Source organism: Stenella coeruleoalba (genome assembly GCF_951394435.1).
Source record: "Stenella coeruleoalba genome assembly, chromosome: 7".
NCBI classification, from domain to species: Eukaryota; Metazoa; Chordata; class Mammalia; order Artiodactyla; family Delphinidae; genus Stenella; species Stenella coeruleoalba.
Genome location: NC_137153.1, coordinates 117,702,662 through 117,725,475, shown reverse-complemented (window position 1 = coordinate 117,725,475; position 22,814 = coordinate 117,702,662). Strand labels below are relative to the sequence as shown.

General features: G+C 40.2%; 1 protein-coding gene across 8 annotated transcripts in view; it reads right to left on the bottom strand.

Moving 5' to 3' along the window:
- Positions 1-22,814, bottom strand: part of NUP214 (nucleoporin 214) — a 101,910-nt gene that overhangs the window by 40,172 nt on the left and 38,924 nt on the right. For all 8 annotated transcript variants that reach the window (XM_079927705.1, XM_079927707.1, XM_079927708.1 and 5 more), the window contains 6 exons: positions 22,218-22,303; positions 22,029-22,112; positions 15,977-16,237; positions 15,067-15,228; positions 12,821-12,920; positions 545-620 (listed from right to left, as the gene is read on the bottom strand). In XM_079927705.1, the coding sequence (XP_079783831.1) occupies positions 545-620; positions 12,821-12,920; positions 15,067-15,228; positions 15,977-16,237; positions 22,029-22,112; positions 22,218-22,303 (769 nt within the window). The remainder of the gene's footprint in view (positions 1-544; positions 621-12,820; positions 12,921-15,066; positions 15,229-15,976; positions 16,238-22,028; positions 22,113-22,217; positions 22,304-22,814) is intronic.

Here is a 22,814-nt window from a genome sequence, read left to right as displayed (position 1 = left end):
AACACACATCACTTAAGATGCAAGGTCTGAAAAACAGGGATTGCAAGAGAAAGCAAGAGAACCTATCCCCTGGATGCTGACACGGGAAGGTACAACGAACAAAGCAGTGGACAGGAAGAAGTTGGAAGACTTGGGTTCCATCATTTAATAAAAACCGTGGAAGCCTGCGTTAGTCACTTGAGCCCCGGCTTCTTCATTAGTGAAACACAGCTGAACACCTGTCTTGTCTATATGGTTGTTGTATGGGTTAACTAAGACAATGTTAAAAGAAAGTAAATTTCAACTCCATACAGATACCCCATATACAAATACAGAATTATGACCCAAGATTACTAGGTGCAGGATGTCACATGGCCTACAAAGACAGTATCAGGTCCTAACTGATCTACCAGGTCAAGACTGGCATAAACTGTGGGGAAAGGATCACAGGCCTTTGTCAGACTTACAGTTCTTTAAACAACATGAAGACCTAGTACAGCACTGTCTTCAGTTACAAAGACGGTCACTGCAGGTCACGTTAGCAAAGCCCAAAGCAGCACGTTACCTGCTTAGCTTGGTGAGCAGACGCTGGGGTCAACATCGGGTGAGGTGTTTTGGCTGCAGAGTACGGCACCGAAGAACTGAAAAACACAAAGCATATGCTCAAGAGAAAGGCATGACTGGGTGTAAATCACATTCATCCCCGAGCCAACCTTCTGTCCAAAACAGTATCAATTTGGGGGTAGAATATAGATGTCTGGGACCCTAATCAAAGTCATTTGACATTTTTCGGATTGCAGACTGAATTCTTTAAATGACATTTGGGTCTTTAGCATAAAAGTCAAAGCAGCGACCTGTAATCCCAGGAAAAAATTATGAATATTCAGAAGTAGATCCTTTTCTTATCTGGAGACTCAGCCGTCTGCACCTCCTCCCCAACACCCACCGCCATTCCGGACCACGTGGGGACTTCCTGATTCTGTTTTCCAGGCCTGAGAAAATGTTCAACAGGATCTATGGGATGTATATGATCTGGCTCAAAGAAGAGATCTCAGCTTCTCACAGCAACCAGCCCTGGGAGCCCAGTGCTCACGATGTCAGCACACAAGAGTCAAACATACCACGGTTCCGTTCCCGACCTGCACTTCTGCTATGGTATGAAAAGTGCATCCAGTGTGTGTAGAAAGAGTTCTCACCATCTTTTGTTACCCCTGCACACAGTAAGCAGGGAACTGTTATTTCAATAATTACTTAGTATTAATATGTGATGGAAAAAAATCACCTGTTTAACGCAAAGCTCTATTCTTGGCTCCTGGGAGCAATTCTTTCCATCAATCTATCTGTCCTCAGCGCAGAGCTACTTTGACTAGTATGCATAGGAATAGCAATTATAGGACCTGGTTTTATTTTTCAGAACTCTCATTTAGGGAGAATTAATAATTTTCCATTGAAAGATTAACTTGGAAGAGGAAAGACAAAAATAAGCCCATGCCTCATAGAAAAAAATTATCAAACATTTTAATAATCTTACAGTCACCTCAGGATACTCTCCTGGAATAATACAGGAACCTTCCCAAACAAACTTTATTAGATTCAGAGAGAAGAAAAAAGGCAGTTATTTTCAATGAAACAGAACCTCTTTATTTTCCTACTGAAGAGAGAAGGAGCTGTAAGTGTGTGCCTCTCTGAAGAGACACACCCCTGTTCCCCTGAGACGCTCCACCAAACAGGTGCGCAGGGACACTGCTCCCTCATCTGCTGACTCTCCAACGAGAAAAGGAATGTGTGAGTGAGATGCTGGGACTGAGAAATCCCTGGGCGGACACAGCAGACTTCGGTGGAAAAATGGCTGCAGCTCAGGCGAGTCACGAGGGCAATGAAAATCTTGCACGCTTTCTTAAAGATAAGCAAAAAATAAACTACAAATAAAAAGAAAAGCAGCAGTTCATCCAATTTTAGAACATTTTTTGCACCCTAAACTTAGTTATGACATGACGGTAAATTAAATCATGGATGAAGCAAACTGAGTGTAATTATTGTTCTATTTACTTGTGATAACGCTATAAATCTCTTGGGTGTCCTAAATCCCCAAACACACAAAATTAGGATTCACAGGACTTACACACCGGGCCATATGACAACCCGCAGAGAAATGCTGCTCAGTGCCATCAGCTAACAAACCTACTGACTAATCGGACCCACGATGATCCAAGAGCACAAACAGAAAAGAACAGTGTCCTACCAAACAAACGTGTTCAAAGACCTGTGCGGGACTGTGAACCACAACAATGGAAATCAACAGCTAGCAATGTTCAAGAGAAGATGGAAATGCTAAACTTGGAATTGTCCTATTTTGGATGACTGTATTCTACTTTCTAGCAGTATGGACCTGAAAAGAGATCACTGGAAATTCACTTGAAATGTTCTGTTCCACAGCTGAAAGCAGAAGCCAAAGGACCACAGGCAGAAAACGGCACCGTCACATATATTTACTACATGAGTCTACAAATGACATTTATACTACTGCCAACACTAGGGCACTGCTTCAGAAAGGAGGAATGGAGTTACACAGGTCACTAGGAGTAGTAAAATTAGGTTCTTGGAGAAAAACAACTGCAACCGAACTTAAGTTCTCCGACTTTCCATTACCCAGACCATCCTGATAAAAGTTAATACACAAGTGGAGGTGAACATATCAAGTATGATAAACATCAAAAAATGTCACAACAAACCTCGTTCAAACACTGCCTTGAACACAGGAAAGCCATTTTTTGGTCTTTTTGCCACACCCTATCAGCACTGCCTGCTGACATAGGCAGGCTAATGCACACATTCTAGGGCTGTGTACTCTACACACAATGATAAAATTGAGTTGTTAAGATTGTGAAGCATTAAGATGTTGCCTAGGCCCTTTCTTAGTGGTCCCTTAAACTTTAATGAACTTTAACAAGGCAAATATTCATACTGTAGTTGTGAAAGGGGCCAACTACTCATTCTTCTACCTATTTCAACATTTTAAAGAGCTTAAAAAACAACAGACCTGGTTATGTTTTATTTTGGTAAGTCTGATTCATTATCATGTACATCTTTTTATAAATTCACATATGACACAGTGGATCTAAACTGTGAAAGCTGCTAAAGTTAACTATTTAATGAACTATGAATTGTTTGTAATTATTTAAAGGGGAAGCAAGTAAGGGGACAGGACTACTTAACAAGAGCAACTGAAGAAATAAATCAGGAGAGAAAAAGAAAATAATAGAAGATACTGAAAACAAAACCTCTCAGTTCATTTTTTCACCTATCAGACTGTAGTAATCGTAAAGTTTGATAATCTTGGCAAAGATATGGGGAACCAGATTGTCACACACTGCTTGTGGGAAGGAGAAATTGGTATAAGCTCTACTGAGAGAAAGTTGACAACAATTGTAAGAATTATATGTATGTATATACACTCACATATATGGATATCTCCTTTGCCTCAGCAGCCCTACAACTGAGAATTTATCCAACAGATATGGCTGCAAGCATGCAAAATTATCTAAGTGTCAAATTATTTTAGCATTGTTGGTAACAACATAAGAAGCACATCCCTGAATATTAGTCAGTAGAGGAAAAAAAAAGCTATCAGTTCACTTTTAGGCGTTTCTTATGTCTTGTTACCACCAACTACTGTGCCCTATTGGTAAATTTTATGTCTCTGAAGACTCAAAGGCTTTCCAAAATATCATCTAAAAGTCTGCTAAATCAAACTGTAGTTTTTGCACACATGTCTAGGTGCCAAGTAACTTAAATAATGCAAGTTGGAACTGTATTAGAGCTTTAAAAAAGACCTATATTAAATATGAAAACAGGATTGTTAAGAATTTATAATGACATGGAAAAATGTTAACAATTAAGTTTATTTGCCCACACCATGCAGCTTGCGGTATCTCAGTTCCCTGACCAGGGATTGAACTGGGCCACAGCAGTCAAAATGAGGAACCCTAGCCACTAGAGCACCAGGGAACTCCCTCCAAATTTTACTTTAAAAAACTAAATTTTCATGGAATAAAGATGAAGACACATGCAAACAGTGATTAAACATTTGTAGTGGGAATAAAGGTAATTTAAATTTTGTTCTTTTTTAACTATCTGAGATTTTCATACTATCTACAATGAACATTTGTAGTAAGAAAAATAAAAGAATGGAAGTTTTTTTTAAGGTTATGGTAATTACTATAGTTATTATTTTTAAAGTGGGGCAACATCTTTAAGTCAATGAAGGAAAGAACTGTCAACCTAAAATTCCTTACTTAGGAAAAATATCTTTCAAAAATAAAGATGAAATAAAGACTCTGGAAGACACACAAAAGATGGAAGAATTCAGATCTAAACCTGAAGAAATGTTAAAGAAGTCCTTGAGCAGAAGGAAAATCATACTGGATGGAAACCTGGGACTGAACAAAGGAATGAAGAACACCGGAAATGATAACTATATGGGAAAAGAAAAGATATTTTTCTTCTAATTTAGTTCTGTTTAAAAGATAATCAACTATTTATAACAACATATCATGGGATTTATAACATAGGTAGAAGGAAAATATACAACAATAGCACAAAGGTGGGGAGGGGAGAAATAGAAGAATACTGTTATAGATTCTTTTACTATATTTTAACAGTATAATCACACTTGAAGATAGACTGTGATAAGTTAAAGATGTGTACTATAAACCCTAATGCAACTACTTAAATAACACACAGAGGTATAGCTAATAAGCCAATGAAACAGATAAGAGAATCATAAAAATATCACTCAATCCAAAAGAAGGCAGAAAAAGAGGAAAATGGAACACAGAACAAATGGGACAGACAGAAAACAAATAGCAATATAACAGATTAAAACCCAAACATGTTAATAATCACATTAAATGTAAATGACCTAAGTACTCCAATTAAAAGTCATAGACTGTCAGATTGGATTAAAAAAAAAAGATTCAACTACATGCTGTCTACAAGAAACCCATTTAAAATATAAAGACACAAGATAGGTCTAAAATAGAAAGAAGGATAAAAAAGCTATACCACACTAGCACTAAACAAAGAAAGCTGGACTGGCTACATTAACATAGGAGAAAGTAGATTTCAGAGCAATTAATCTTACAAGGGAGAAAGAGAGTTATTTTGTAATGACAAACTGGGTCATTTCATCAAGAGTATGTAACAATCCTAAACATTTATGTAACTAATAACAGAACTTCAACATGAAGCAAAAACTGATAGAACTGTAAGGAAAATAAATCCACAACTATAGTTGAAAATACCAACATCATTCTCATTAACTGATGGAACAAGCAGACAGAAAATTATCACTATCAACCACCTTAACTTAATTGACATTTATGGAACACTCCAACCAACAAGAGTAGAATACATGTTCTCTTCAAGAGCACACAGAACATTTACCAAGATGATTGATATTCTAGGTCAGGGACTGGCAAACTACAGACCAAAGACCAGCTGCCTGTTTTTGTAAATAAAGTTTTACTGTAACAAAGCCCATGCCCATTCATTTACAGTTTGTCTACAGCTGCGTTCAGGCTGCAATGGCAGAGTTGAGTAGTTGAGACAGAGACTATATGTCCCACAAACTTAAAGTATTTACTATATGGCCCTTAAAAAAAACCCTTGCTGATCCCAGTTACAGGCCATAAAAGAAGTCTGAATAAATCTAAAGAATTCAAGTCATACAAAGCATGTTCTCTGACCACAATAATTAAATTGAAAATCAATAACAAAAAGATATTTAGAAAATGTCCAGTTATTTAGAAACTACATAACACACTTTAAAATAATCCATAAGTATAAAAAAAAAGTATTTTGAACTGAATGAAAACGAAAAATAACATATACAAAATCTGTGGGATGTAGCCAAAGCAATTCTTAGAGGGAAATTTACAGCACTAAAATGCCTGTATTAGAAAAGAACAGTCTCAAATCAATGACATTAGCTTCTACCTTAAGAAACTAGAAAAAAGAGCAAATAAAACCCAAAGTAAGCAGGAAAATGAAATAATAAATACCAAGTAAAAAAGTAATAGGAAAAAAAAATCAATGAAACCAAAAGCTGGTTTCTTTGAGATCAATAAAATTGATAAACCTCTAGCTAGACTGATGAGGTAAAAAAAGACACAAATTACCACTAACAGGAAAGAGGGAACTAAAATCATGAATTCTATCCACATTAGAAGGATGATAATCAGTGACTATTACAAAAAATGTCATGCCAATAAATCTGACAACTCAAATGAAATGAACAAATTTCTTGGAAGACACAAACTACCAAAGTTCACTCAAGAAGTGGATAAGCTGAATAGTCCTATATCTACTAAAGAAACTGAAATTTCCAAGCCAAAATGACTTCAGTGGTGAATTCTACCAAACACTTAAGGATGAAATAATAACAAATCTATATAAACTCTTCCACGAAACTGAAAAGGAACACTCCCCAACTCATTCTGTAAGGCCAGCATTACTCTGATAACAGAATGAAACAAAGATATTACAAAAAAACAAAATCTACAGACCAATATCGCTCATTAAGACATGAAAAAATTCTTAACAAAATTTTAGCAAATTGAATCCAACCATATATTAAAAAAAAGGACAATACATCATTACCAACAATTGGTTTAACATTAGAAAACCGATCAATCAGGCTTCCCTGGTGGCGCAGTGTTGAGAGTCTGCCTGCCGATGCAGGGGACACAGGTTCGTGCCCCAGTCCGGGAGGATCCCACATGCCGCAGAGCGGCTGGGCCTGTGCATCTGGAGCCTGTGCTCCGTGGTGGGAGAGGTCACAGCAGTGAGAGGCCAGCATACCGCAAAAAAAAAAAAAAGAAAACTGATCAATCTGACAAGGGCACCAAGACAATTCAAAGGGGGAAAAGAAAAGAGTCTTTTCCGCAAATGGTGCTGGGACAACTGAATACCTACATGCAAAAGAAAGATGTTGGACCACAAAGTCACACTATTTACAAAAATTAACTCAAAACAGATCAAGGACCTAAATGTGAGAGCTCAAACAATAAAACTTAGAAGAAAACACAGGAGTAAATCTTTATGATCTTGGATTAAGCAATGGTTTCTTAAACACATACCTATATGTAAGACACCTATAGCACAAGCAACAAAAGAAATAAATAAACTGAATTTCATCAAAATTAAAAATTTTGTTGTTCCAAAGGACACTATCAAGAAAGTGAAAACTATGCAAAGAATGGGAAAACATATTCACAAATCATGTATCTGATAAGGGACTTGAATCTAGATTACATAAAGAATATGACACCTCAACAATTAAGATAAATAATGCAATTAAAAAACAGGCAAAGGATCTAATAGACATGTCTCTAAAGAAGATACAAATGGCCAATAAGCACATGAATAGACTCCCAATTATCATTCATTAGTCATAAGGGAAATGCATATCAAAACCACAAGGAGATACCATGTAACACCCATTAGGATAGCTATAATCAAAAAGATGGACAATAACAAATATTAGTGAGGATGTGGAGAAATTGGAACCTCATACATTGCTAATGGGAATGTAAAATGGTGCAGCTGCTTTGGAAAACAGTTTGAACTACATTTAGCTCAAAAAGCTAAATGCAGAATTACCATATGATCTAGCAATTCCACTCCTAAAACATTACCCCAAATAACTGAAAGCAAGGACTCCAACAGATACTTGTACAAGAAGAGGCGAAACACCCAAGTGTCAACTTACAGATGAATGGATAAGTAAAATAGGACATATGCATACAATGGAATATTATTCAGCCATAAAAGGAATGAAACTCTGACATACGCTACAACATACATAAATCTCGAAAATTTGAGCAAAATAAGCCAGACACAAAAGGACAAATACTGTATGCTTCTACTTATATGATGTACCTAGAACAGACAAACTCTTAGAGACAGAAAGTAGAATAAAGGCTACCAGACACTAGAGGGAAGGGGGAGTAAAGAGTTACTATTTAATGGCTACAGTTTCTGTATGAGATAATGAAAAAGTTCTGGAAACAGATAGTGGTGAAGGTTACACAACACTGTAAATGTACTTAATGTCACTGTACACTTAAAAATGGTTAAATTAATAAATTTTGTTATACATATATTTTACAATTTAAAAAAAAAGCTTCCTAACTGTTCTCCCTGTTTCTACCATTCCTCACTCCAGCCCTTTTCATCTATTCTCAATATAAGAACCAGAAGCTTCCTGCTAAAACCATAGGTCAAGAGAACTATCTGCATTTATCAAAGCTCATAGAGTTTTACACTAAAAAAAGGTGAATTTTACTGTGTGTTAATTACGCCCCAATATTTTATTTTATTTTTTTTTGCGGTACGCGGGCCTCTCACTGTTGTGGCCTCTCCTGTTGCAGAGCACAGGCTCCAGACACACAGGCTCAGTGGCCATGGCTCAAGGGCCCAGCCGCTCCGCAGCATGTGGGATCTTCCTGGACCAGGGCACGAACCCATGTCCCCTGCATCGGCAGGCGGACCCTCAACCACTGCGCCACCAGGGAAGCCCACACCCTAATATTTTAAAAAACTGCTAAATGCTTTTAATAAAGGAAACATAAATCCGATCAGTTTGCTCAACATCCATTGGTCAGCCAGGTCCTGACCGAGGCTTACTAGATGTTACAAGACCTGTATCCCGGGCCCCGGCCCTGCTATCCCTCTCCCTCCAGCCACCAGTGGCTGTCTGGCTCCTTCCTGAACCTGCCAGACATGCTCTCACTACAGGCCTGGTGCTTGGGGCTTTCTTCCTTAGGATATTCATGCGACCTGCTCTCTGGTCTTTGGTCTTTATTCAAATGTTAAGTGTCAAAAGACACTGCAAGGCAAAATATTACATAAGACGGGAGAATCCAGCTTAATGGTGAAAGAAATACGGTCTGATATTTCTGAGATATTTTAGTCATTAGCCATGTATGAATAGCACCTTCCTTGTTCCTATTTAAAATTGCAACCCATGTCCAGACAACAGTCCCTAAACCCCTTCTCTGCTTTAATTTTCTCCATCATACCTATCACCGCCTAAAATACTATATATTTTGCGTACCATTTGTCTCTCTGTGACAAGGGCAGGGTTTGGGGGTTTTGGGGAATATGTTCTGTTAACTGCTTTATCCCTGGCACCTAGAACAGTGTGTGGCATACAGGAAATGCTCATAAAGTATTCGTAGAAAGAATGAATAAACGAATGCCAAAATTCCTGAAAGTAATGATCTATCCGGTGTGCTTTGGAAAAAAACCCAACCAACCAAAAATCCCACCGTATTTCTAACCTCATTCAGCCCTGCTTTCTTCATCCTGCATTTCCTGCCAGGTCTCTAGACATACTGGCCTTCTTTTACCTTCACCTCAAACATGCTCTGTCCTTTCCCAGGTCTGGGCTTTTACACATCCTGCACCCTCTGTTTATAACAATCTTCTCTCTACTCTGCCTGGCAGCTTCTGGTCACTGCTCAACTTTCAGCTAAAACACCTTTTCCTTCCCAACCTCCTCATCAGCCCCAGATTCAACCAGATGGCCTCACTGTGTGCCTTCTTAGCACCTTGTACATCTCCTTCATCCAACTCATTACACTGCAGTTAGAGAACTGTCGATGTAATGGGTCGTTTAGTGGCTGTCTTCTTGCTAAGATCTAAGTGCTGGGAAAGCGGGGATCTGGTATGTCTTACTCACGACTGGATCCCAAATACCCAGGGTGTTATCATGCTCATGGCAGACACCCCTTAGGAACCTGCTGAATCAAGTGACTGAGCACTGGAGAGGAGTCTAGATAGCCATGGGTTTGCTCCAGATAAACCCTCTTCCTGAAAACAGGAGGTGAATATAAGGGATGAGGCCAATGAACATAAGACATACCAACGGCAGAAATGTGTAAACTCATCTTTTTTGTTTGTTTGCTTTTGTTTTAAAATTTTTATTGGAGTACGGTTGATTTACAATGTTGTGTTAGTTTCAGGTGTAGAGCAAAGTGAATCGGTTATACATACCCATATATCCACTCCTCTTTTTTATTAGATTCTTTTCCCATATAGGTCATTACAGAGTATTGAGTAGAGTTCCCTGTGCTATACAGCAGGTTCTTATTAGTTATCTATTTTATATATAGTAGTGTGTATATCTTAGTCCTAGTCTCCCAATTTATCACTCCCCCCCTTATCCCCTCGTAACCATAAGTTTGTTTTCTACTTCCATGACTCTACTTGTCTTAAGTTCATTTGTACGCTTTTTTTAAGAAGTCCACATGTAAGCAATATCATATGATATTTGCCTTTCTGTGTCTGACTTACTTCACTCAGCATGACAATCTCTAGGTCCACCCACGTTGCTGCAAATGGCATTATTTTGTTCTTTTTTATGGCTCAGTAATATCCCATTGTATATATGTACCCCATCTGCTTTATCCATTCCTCTGTCGACGGACATTTAGGTTGCTTCCGTGTCTTGGCTATTGTAAACAGTGCTTCAATGAACACTGGGATGCATGTATCTTTTTGAATTATGGTTTTCTCCGGGTATATGCCCAGCAGTGGGATTGCTGGGTCACATGGTAGTTCTGTTTTTAGTTTTTTAAGGAGCCTCCATACTGTTCTCCATAGTGACTGTAACCAATTTACATTCCCACCCACAGTGTAGGACAGTTTCCTTTTCTGCACACCCTCTCCAGCATTTATTGTTTGTAGATTTTTTTTTTTTTTTTTTTTTTTTTTGCGGTATGTGGGCCTCTCACTGTTGTGGCCTCTCCCGTTGCGGAGCACAGGCTCCGGATGGCAGGCTCATCGGCCATGGCTCACGGGCCCAGCCGCTCCGCGGCATGTGGGATCCTCCCGGACCGGGGCACGAACCCGTGTCCCCTGCATCGGCAGGCGGACTCCCAACCACTGTGCCACCAGGGAAGCCCTGCCCTGTAGATTTTTTGATGATGGCCCTTCTGACCGTGTGGGGTGATACCTCACTGTAGTTTTGATTTGCAAGAAATGTGTAAGCTCATCTTATAATAAATCTCTTTAAGATATTACTCAGAAAAAGTTAAATGCAAAATTAAATATTTAAAATACACTTACCAAACTACTGCTTAAGAGAATCTGAAAGTAATTTTATAATGAATGTAATTCCCTCTCAAGCTTTCTTATTGGGGGAGGTGGTAAATACCAATTTCCACTTGTCAATTATGCTTAGATTCACCTATTATTCAACAAGTGGTTATTAAAAAGGAACTGCATTCCAGGCACCACTCTGGGCTTACGAGTTAAATAACTGCACCACAGTCCACATTCTGTGGGGAAAGGAAGAGATTTTCTTTGATTCCTTTTTAAGTTTTGTGTCTATTTTTCTTAAGTCAGAAAAAAGGGCAAACTCAGCACTGCTCCTTTAACAAAGCCCTTATCAATGATTAGCTCAGATGAACCCTGGAGGGAAACAAAGCCTGAGATAAGATAAAGGAAATCACCAATAGGTGCTTCTCACACATGGTTAACAGCTAAAATATCTCAGAAATACCAGACCATATTTCTTTCACCATTAAGCTGGATTTTCCTGTCTTATGTAATATTCTGCCTTGCAGTGGCTTTTCTTTGCCTACCCTACACTAGGAATCTGGCTATAATTCCCAAACTCTAATGCATAGTTCTTTCCCTTGAGAAGTTGACAACGACCACAAATGCCATCTTGGTCGAAACAGCATACCAAAGCTTCAAGGTCACTACAAGATAGGAAAGCGAGTAGGCTTGTTTTTGGCTGTTAGTATGGCCCTGAGATAACTAAGAAATTCCTGGCAGTGTTGATAAATGGACCAATGTGGAAAAAAGAGGCCAGTGGCCTAGTGCAGCAGGGCCACTTGATAAAGCCAAAACAGAACAGTGAGCAGACCTGGGGGCAGGGGAGTAGGAGAGAGCTAATGTAAACTGGAAAAAACACAGGGTCTGTGGCTGTTCATCTCACCACTGGACTAGTAATGGGCACCAGACTCTAAATGCCTGAATGACACTGGTTCTCACGATCCCTACATTCAGACTGAGGAAACGGCCCTCAACTCTTCCTTCTTCAGCCACGCTGAAGAGCTCCTGGCTACAAATACACAGAGCAACAGGGCACAAGCATATTCTATGAACCGTGCTGCCCAGAACAGTGACACGGAGTCAATACCTTGAATTCTAAACACAGATTCAGACTTAAGAAAAGTCAGCTCTGGCAGCAATGATCTGGCCCTCAGATATGGCAGGAAGTCAAGCTAGAAGTCTCCAAACAGAGCTGGTGCCTTTTAAAAGATTGTTTTTTCATACAAAAGGTATGAGAAACCTGAAAGAACAGGAATGCCTGGAGACAGGAAGGAAGGGAGGAGAGACGGTCAATTTCAAGATCATCACTGGGTTTTCAGAATCAACAGTCTGCATTAGAGTCGAACTGCCAACTCAGGAGCCCCAAGAGTATTAAAAAACAAAAAAAATCAAAAATCAAACCCTATACCTTACCTGACTTAGTAACTGTAATGTGTATCATATGTAGACTTACACGACAAACAGCATACTGAGTATATATCACCAAGACTTTGAAGGTTTATGAGGCAACTGCTACTGCCAGTTGAAGAGGACAATCTCCTGAAAACCCAACTGTGTACCCAAGATTAGCTGTCCACTCCACCCCTCTTATAACCTAAATTTCTGCAGGAAAAATAGGCACACTCTGACAATGGCAATGCTGCCCCCTGCAGGCAGTTCACCACTATTACAGAATAATTCACGGGCTTAAACACACTGAAAAGTAGTAACATACCCCATCGCTGCAGAGGGGGCTGTAGGATTATTCTTCAATTCCTGCACATTTACCACTTGAGGGACATTCTTCAAAGTTGATTCGGTCAAAGTACTGACAGCTATTTAAATAGAGAAGAGAAAGGCACATTAATTGCAGTAAAGGATCAAAAATTCTAGCCAGGTATAATGAATCACTAGGACACAAACTCAAGCAGAATGCACTTACTATATAAAGGAAATCTAGGTCGTCCTGCAGCACTGTGCTCAGCGGAGCATCTGGCCTACTCCACTCAGAAAAGTTACTTGGTGAAGCTTCATGCAATTTAAGCAAATGTACTAGTTTAGAAACAAGGAATTCCCTAGCCAGCTTTTATACAGTAGAGCTGAGATACCTGCCATATTGTTGGCTCGCCCTGGAAAAGGGCAGAAGGAGCTAGAGGATTAGTAGTGCTAGGACTAAGGGCTTCTGCCATCCATCATGCATTCATTCATTCAACCACTCTTTCGCATGAGCTTATTATTGTCGGACTCAGGTGCTGGGAATACAAAAAAAGGTCTAAAACATAGTTCCTTGTCTAAAGAAGCTCATGCCTTAGTGAGACAGACACGGTGAATAAAATGTGAAAAATGAGGCCAAGAGGCCTGAATTAAGGAATGGTAACAGGGATTGACTTGACACCTCCTTATCTATCTTAGGCTTGTCAGCTTTCATATCTCCTTTTTTGTGTCTTATAATTTAAAGCTGTGGCCCAAGACAATGATATTTCATAATTAACTATTAAGAAGGCCTAAGCAAAGCTCTTAGATCTCTTCCAACTATACTTTGGGCAAAGTTGAAAGCCGTAGCCCAGGTAGGACGGTGGGTCCATGGCAGCTCACTTCACTCCCTTGTTCAGAGAGGTAACCAGGGACATCTTGCCCATGACCGCATGTATTTCATCCTTCACATTCAGAGGTGCCTACACCTTAGACATATTTGCTTCCGAAATGATAATAGACATCACACCACCTCCTGCTGAGAGTGGAATAATCCTAAATCCTGACAGATTTAAGTTTATAAATAACCAACTCAATCAGCTTTATTTGGGGCCTGTTCAGCACAATGCTAAGATTCTGCTTGGTCCAACAAATATTTAAAACATCAAAGGTTTCTTATTTTTTCAGACCGCTCAAAAGTGCCTTAAAAAGTTCTCCGGTTTTTGCTCTTTCATTTCTATTTTAGATGGCTTAATAAGTGTTTTAATATTTGAACTTTTCTTAGAAATCTTTATTATATAATGGTAATTCTTTTTTGTCTAAATAAAACCATCATGTTTTTTTAGTCTTTTAAAATTTTAGTCTAAATTGGTATGTGTTCTAAGCAGTTACAGAACTAAAAAATAATTTTATTCAGCTAAAACAAAAATATTTGATTTATAGCCGAGTTTCTCAACCTTGGCACTATTGACATTTTGGGGCTGGATAATCCTTTGTTGTGGGGTTGTCTTGTGCATTTAGGATTTTTTTTGCAGCATTCCTGGCCTCTACCCACTAAATGGCAGCAACACTGCCAACTGTTGGAGGGGAGACGGGTGGGGCAAATAGCCTCTGGCTGAGAACCACTGGCTTGTAAAGACTGATAGCTAGTGATAACTGAGGTCCCGAGGCGAACTACCTGTAAATCTTAATGCAGAAAATTACGGATAGCCACAAACCACTGACAAAATGCAAAAGCTGATTAGCTTCTTAGAGTTTTCATCTGTCAAGTTTCCATCTTAAATTTGCAGTCTTAAGAAAAAGCTGTACTACAATACAAAGAACACAGGGTTGGAGTCTGGGTTTTGTTACGTATTGGTCAGCTGCCCTTCACCTCTCCAAACCTTACATTACTCAAAAGCAAAATGGGCATACTTATACCCACCTCAGAGGGTGGCTGGGATCCTTCAGATACCATCAGACAACTCTAATGTTATTAGGTGATCTAACTGCGAAGATTAATTTTGGGCTTAAAGCAGACATTATTCCAAAGTAGGGATTAACAACTCCATCAAAAAACCCCACTGATCTCCCACTTAACTGAATGTGGCAGATAATACTGCCCCTTCAAAGGAAAGTTCCCGACTAAGTCTCTGCCTTCGCAGAGCTCTCTCCCCCAAAAGGTGAGAGACCTGTCACACCAGCCTTCTCTTCTGAAGGGCAGCAAAGAGAGCCCGCCATTTCTTGGCACCTGTGTCCTGGCCTGGGGCTCAGACAGCTCACCATCAGCCCCTGCACAGATGTTTTTACCTGGAGACTGACTGGCCATCTGCCGTCTCAGGGCTGCTGCAGCGGCCGCCTGGGGAGCAGAGATGGGGTGGGAAGGGCCAGGGGCGCCATGCTTCACGGTTTTTGTTGCAAGCATTGTGCTATCAGCCCCTTGGGGAATAATTTTGCTAGCAGGTGCAGACACTGAGGAAAAAAGATAAATTAAGTGAGAGAATGGGTCAGAGAAGAAGAAAATACAAAAATTAAAATGGTAAATTCTCCATGTGTGGTTGCAGGGAAAATGTTAAGATTAAAAATCCTTAAGCATTAACACAGGAAAGTACTGGCAACCTGACAGGCTGGCACTTTTACCTTTCAAAGATGCTGCAGGCAATTTGCCTGCCTACTTCTATTAGTGAAAATACTTCACATGATCATTTCCTCTGACACTGAGCAAGATATAACTTTTGTGCCAAAACAGAGCAATGTCCTGCTCTCCTCTCATAAAATCTCTCCATTCTGGTACCTCATGCCCGGCTTTGTGCTCTTAGAAGTCACTGCAATACAAAGTCCTGATGCTCTGAAATAAGGTGACAGCACAACACAGGTCACATCCGCGAGCCAACACAGACAATGAGCATTCTGGCTGGTGAACTCTGAGGCACACCATGGCTACAATGGAGGAGCTGAAAGGAGGTGGGACGTGAAAGGCACAAGTTGTGCTCCACAGTAAAGCAGTAACTGTGAACCTTGCAGGGTATCCTCTTGCTCAGGTCCTACCAACCACTTTCAAGGGGAACACACCTCTTGAATCTGTCCTGTAATTTCTAGAATATTAACGGAAATGGGCTGGAACCCATGACTTATGGGTGCGATAATATAAAACCCAGTTACAGGAGTTAGAGATCTCTTAGGGAAAAAAAGATCATTTCCTGTCTCACTGTTTACTTACCTGAAGTCCCCATCACACCTGGTGAACCATGAATCAGGTGAGATTTAGCAAAAGGAGTCGCCTGGGGCAAAAGACTGGGCTGGATGGAAGGCGTCCGAACCACAGGAGCATGCCGGGGAACCTGGACCACTGCTTCGTCATCCTTACAGGATGCCCGTGTGTCTTCACCTTCCAGAGACTGGGAAATGGATGACGTTGAGCTGACTTCATCCAAGTCTTCATAATACCTCTGAGACAGGAAAGCTGACCGAGACAGGCTGGCTACAAAGCCCAAAACAAAACACAACTTAGACAATTCAAGTCCAAAAGACAATTCAAGTCCAAAGGCTATGTAATTTTCACTGCCGCTAGAGAAATATCCAATTTATAAATTGACTTAATTATTACTTATTTTATGTGGAAGCAGCTGCTGCTGAATGCGAACAAAGATACTTTTTGCTCAGATGGGCTTTACAAAACCGAGCTGTGTAGGACAAGAACATTTTGACTGTTAAACAAAAAAAAAATGATGTGAGGTGAGAGAGGGGATGCATGCTGGTGTAAAAGCAGGAAGTTCACAGGCAATAACACGGTCTCAGAAAAGCAACAGACAAGCTTCCAGAGCAGAGTAAACAGTCGCAGTGCTGCCACTGCCTTCCAACAATAAACTTCTGAGAACAGGCCTAACACAAACTGGAAAAGACATCATGTCCTCAGTGCTGAGGGTCTCAAACACTGCCACATAAATCTAATCATTCTTCTGAATCAATTAGGTTAAAACAAAAAAATCACTGAAATCGAAGATTGATTTTCACCTTCCCTGTTTTTTTCCTTCCATAAACTATGGGGTAATATGCCATGTTACTTTCTACCGTCAATTTCAGAAGTCATGTTACTGTCTGTATCTTGGAAAAAACCCAAAATCAAACAAAAAACAGCCCTCTCTCCTCCTCAAGTTATGTTAAAGTATTGCTAATATTTACTGACTTTTTTGCCCTATAGGCACATCACTCTGCAAGATTTTATTTGTCATAATGGAACCGGAACATAAATAAATGCAAGTGAAAACCAACGCTGTGTGCTGGCGCCGCTGCTGCTGCACCAGCCATGCGTGGCTATTTACATTAAAAGTAACGTAAAGTAAATCAATGAAAACTTGGAATCCTAAGTTGCACCAGCCCCCTCTGAAGTGCTCAAGAGCCACAGCTTAACTGCTATACTGGAGAGCACAGACCCAGAACATCGTCACCACTGCAGGAAGTCCTACGGGACAGCACTGTACCAAAGTGTTCTGATGCAGGTCAGTGTGCAGCAGGGTCACTTAGCAAGTCCCTCCATAACCACCAGCACCACCAGTAAAACTGCAGTTAACATTTATTGAGAACTCACCTGGTACCAGGTACTGCTCAAAGCATCTAAATTAGAAATTCCTGTTATCTGACTTTATGGTTATAGAAAGGCTGAGTAATTTGCCCAAGGTCACGAAGTTGGTAGGTGGTAGAGCCGGAATTCAAACTTGGCGTGTATCCGACTCGAAAGACCATGTTCTTAACAATACTCTGTTATATATAAAATACCCTGTGCTAGGTAGAATTTTGACCCCATGACCCTTGCCCCCAGTGCCACACCCATGGTTATGTTCTGTTAGATGGTTATATTACACGGCCAAAGGGATTTTGCAGACACGATTAAGGTTATTAACCAGTTGACCTTAGAACAGAGAGGTTAGCCTGGATTTTCCAGGTGGGCCCAGTGTAGAATCTCAAGAGCCCTTAAAGGTAGAGAAAAGAAGCACAAGAGGAAGCAGAGAGAGGTGGCAGAAGTGGGGGCACAGAAGCATTCAATGCGCTGTTGCTGGACTGCAGAGGAAGGGGGCCGGGGGCACATGCAAAGCAAATGAGGACCTCAGTCTTATAGCTGCAAGGAACCGAATTCTGCCAACAACTCAGAAGCAGGATCTTCCCCAGAGCCTTTAGATGAGAGCTCAGACCAGCCAACACTGATTTCAGCCTGTGAGCCCCGAGCAGAGGACCCAGCAGGGCCATGCTGCGCCTGGACTTCTGACACACACAACTGTGAGATTATAAACAGGTGGTGTTATAGGCCACTACATTTGTGATAATTTGTTACACGGCATCCACAGAAAACTAATATAAACCCCACACTCTCTTAGGGCCACACTGCTCTCACTGATTTCTCTAAAATCCCACTTCCTGAGAGTTAATAGCAACAAGAGATGACTCAGACTCATCACCTTCAGGAACTGGATAGAAAACGGAAATAACTTTCACTCCCAAGGTCTGATACCACCTGGGGGTGCTCTCAGTTTCCTTCCTTCATCTTTCTGATGCCATTCATTGGATTTGGGTGGAGGGACACCCATCAACTGAAAAATGCAATGGCCATGCTCACTTGCAGAGGCCAGGAGCCTGGTCTGCTCAACTGTCCCAATGATGCTGCCTCCGCAGCTGACACATGCTGCTTCCTGCTGTGATCAAGGCTGCAGCTACCTTCCTGGCACTAGAAAGGGGGCCCCACCGAAACCTAAAGAATCTTACTCTGCTTAAATGCTAGCTCAGATCAGGACAGGCAGAAAGCCACATTAACAGGAAGAAGAAGGGGTAGAACTCATGATCATGTCAGTAGACGCAGCAAACCTCATTATCTTACGAGGAACTACAGAAAGTGTTCCCTTTGAGATAAAGGCAAGGATGCCCACTCACCCCTTTTATTGGACTTTGCATTGGAGGTCCTAGCCAGTGAAATAAGGTAAGAAAATTAAATAAAAAGCAGAAACAAAAGTGTTCATATCCATGGAAGGTATAATTGTTTCCACAGAAAGTCCAAGAAATAGCTACAGACATATTATTTGAAATGAGTCAGCCAAGATGCTAGATTCAGTCAACATACCAAAAAATCTAGTACATTTCTATATACTATATCTAACATAAAATAAAGTGAAATTTAAGGAAAAAGCCCCCATCATTATAAAAGCATCAAAAATATCAAACTTAGGAATAAATCTAACAAAAGATGTGCACGTCCTCCATGCAGAAAACATTTAGAAAAATTAAAGACCCAAATAAACATACGCCATGTCTAGGAAATGAAAGATCAACACTGTACAAATGTCAATTCTTCTAAGTCAATTTAGAGATTCAACACAATCCCCATCAAAATCTCAACTCTTTGAGGGCTGAGGGTGGTAGAACTTAACAAGGCAATTATAATATTAATATGGAAACGGAAAGCACCAAGAAGAGCCAGAACATTCTAGATCATGGGTCAGCAAACTACAACCATGAGCTAGCTGCGTGCTTTTATAAATAAAGTTTTACTGAAGCATAGGCATGCCCATCTGTTTACATACAGTCTGTGGCTGCTTTCCTATTACAAGGGCAGAGTTCACTAGGTACCATAGAGACTACATATCTACTACATATTTACTATCCAGCTCTTTAAGAAACAGTTTGCCAACCCATACTCGAGACTGTAGAAACTTCTGTGATGATGAAATGTTCTGTCTGCGTTTCCCATTACAGTAGCCACTAGTCACGTGTACCTAGTGAGCACTTGAAATGTGGCTGCTGGGATTAACTGAATTTTTTACTTTATTTAATTTTTATTAATTTAAATTTGAATAGGCTACCATATTGAACAGCATAGCTTTAGGATTTAGGAAAAAAACCAGTATTGAGACTTATTTTAGCACCAGTTAATTGAGGCAGAGTGGTGGCAGTGGTTTCTAATCAGTGTACAGACCATCAGACCTACAGTATAAGGAAAACCGATTTACAACAAAGGCGGGCACTAAGCGGGGAGGAAGAATCTTCACTAAACAGTGTTGGGACAATCAGATATCTAAATACAAAAAAATGACATGAGAGCCATACTTTGTATCATACACAAAAATCAATTCCAGATAGTATAAACGAAATATGGTCTACCCCTACAATGGAATACCATTCAGCAATAAGAAGGAATGAACTACTAATACATGACACACATCATGCGTGAACCTTAAAGTTATACTAAGGGAAAGAAGCTAAAGCAAAAGACTACATATGATTCCATTTATACGCAGTTTCTAAAAAAGGCAGTTCCACAGAGCAAGAAAACGGATCAGTGGTTGCTGGGAGCAGAATAGGAACTGATTACAAACAGCATGAGGCAACTTCTTAAGTGATGGAAATGTTTTAAAACTGGAATGTGGTGATGGTTATACAATTCAGTAAATTTACCAAAAATCGTCAAACTACACAGAACAGGTGAATGTTATGATACGCAAATTATACCTCAATAAAGTTGTTTAAAAAAATCAATTTCAGGTAGATAGCAGATCTAAATTTGAAAGGCAAAGCATTAACATTTCTAGACAATAATAAAGGTGCATACATACTCTTGTTACCTAGAGGTAGAGAAAGATTTCTTCAACAGAACAACAGGAACTGACCATAAAAGAAAGGCTGAAAAATCTGTTTTAAAATTAAGAACTTCTCTTTGCCAAAAGATACTAAGAGGCTAAAAAGCAACAAAGTGAATAACTACAAACTCGTATAACCAACAAAACGCTGGTATCAAGAACTGATAAAAACTTTTACAAATCAGCAGGACAGATTATCCAACAGACAGATGAGCAAAGGATTTAATCAGGCACTTCACAAAAGAAGATACCCAAATGGTAATTAAATACATAGAAGGGTGACACCAGCAGAGTTAAAAGGAAAAAGATTGATAATATCAAGCTTGGCAAGGCTGTGGAACAGCTGGAATATTCATACACTGATGGCCAAGTGTGCCTTGCTACAAGAGAACTGCACGCAGAATCTGAAGCTGAGCACAGGGACAGAGTACGAGACACAATTCCACTCGTAGCCACAAGACCACATAAAAGACATACACGTGTACCTCAAGGGACAAGCACAAGAATGTTCAGAGCAACATTCTACTATGTTACAGCTAAAAACTGCAAACAGTGAATGTCCACCAAAAGGAGAATGGATAAACAAATGCAGTATATTCATACACCGAAGCAACAAAAACGAACAGCTACATGCAGCAACATGGATGACTCTTAGAAACCTGATGTAGAGTAAGAGAAACCCATCCAGAGAATAAATAAATGGACTTCCGCAGTATCCAAAGCCCCAAAAACAGGCAAAACCAAATTACGGTGTTTGGGGAGGCAAGCTTAAGCAGTAAAACTATCAAAAAGGAAAAATAAAGGAGACTAAGGAGGACAGCGGCTTAATGCAATGTACAATCCTGAACTGGATCCTGATTTACCAAAAAGCTTGGCTACGCGTGCTGAGCCCGCGCCTAGAGCCCATGCTCCGCAACAGGAGAAGCCACCGCAATGAGAAGCCCGCGCACCACAATGAAGTGTAGCCCCTGCTCGCCACAACTAGAGAAAGCTCGCGTGCAGCAACGAAGATCCAATGCAGTCAAAAAAATAAAAATTTCAACTCAAAACATAGTTTCAAAGAAAAAAGCAGTTATAGGCACTAGAGCAAAGCAGGGTTATGCCTAAAGTTGCATCTAACAAATATTTCTTTGAAAGCAGATTCAGGTAATTATATAGACAATTTCATGACAAAATATTTATCAGGTATATGGCTTCTTTTCAGCAAGTGTTTTTAGCCATCATTCCCTAATCTGTAGGTTTTTTTTCTTCTTTCTTAGAACATCTTTTTTTCAAATGCAGCCTTACTCAAAACCCCATACCAATCAGAAAAGTAAAGCTTCTCTAGGTAAAGCAGAGGCTAGGACCCCTGGAGCCAGCTCAGCTTCCCCCAAAACCCTTGAGAACCACTGCCACAGAACCTAAGGACCACAGAAAACACAGTGTAAACGCCAGAATAACTACCTTGAATTGCTTCATTGACCATGTATAAGCTGCTTCTTACCCCAATATTCAAATGGATCTCTGTCTCCCATCAAGAACGAAAGGAAAACACACACACAGACACACACACACACACACAGACACACACACACACACACACACACCATCCTACTCCCACACCATGTACTATATGGTTTATCCTAAAAATTCAGGACCAGTTTCCTCTACCTGGAGCAGTAGATCTCACCGGTGGGGTCTTCCTCTTGGCCAAGAAGTTTCTCAGCTGTGCCTGTTTCACGGGGGACAGTTTAGCTGCAAGAAATTCATGAACCCATAAATGCGTAAGACTCGGTTTTTAAGATGTCAGTAGATGAAAGAGAACAAAGAGAGTTTAAAGACCGGGAAGAACTCATTTACCTGCGACTTTGGGCAAGGGTTTGGTTTGAAAGTCTATGGTTGTTTTCAACAAAGCATTGCGCAGGCTTTCGAGGTCACTGTCAAAACTGAAATAGGATAGTGTTACACATGAACCAACTACGACCTGAGAAATCGGGGTGGTGGTGGTGGTACATTATCCTCCTAAACATAAAGGCAAGATGTGAGAGCCTCCCAATACAGAAATGGAAAATCTGACCAATCAAGGAAATTAATCCAAGAGGAAAGAGATCCCAGTCTCAATATTATATCCGAACCCCAGAGCAAACACACCACCAACGGGGCTCCAGCAGGAAGGGCAATTAAAATCTACACGTTCAGCCTAAAGGCAGAAACACGAGACCACCTTGGTAACTTCGGGGGTAAACTGTCTAACTGCAGGGTCTGAAATCTCCACACTCTTGCAAAATGATAAATCTGAGCTTCAAGACAAATTGGTCAACCTAATCCTGAGAGTTAATTTTCAACTGAACAATAATACTGTGACTATAGCGTCTGCTATCATCTAATGAGCATCTGTTTCATCAGGCACACTACTAGGTGCTTTAAAGACTCAGTTTTAAACTCTCCAGTAATGCC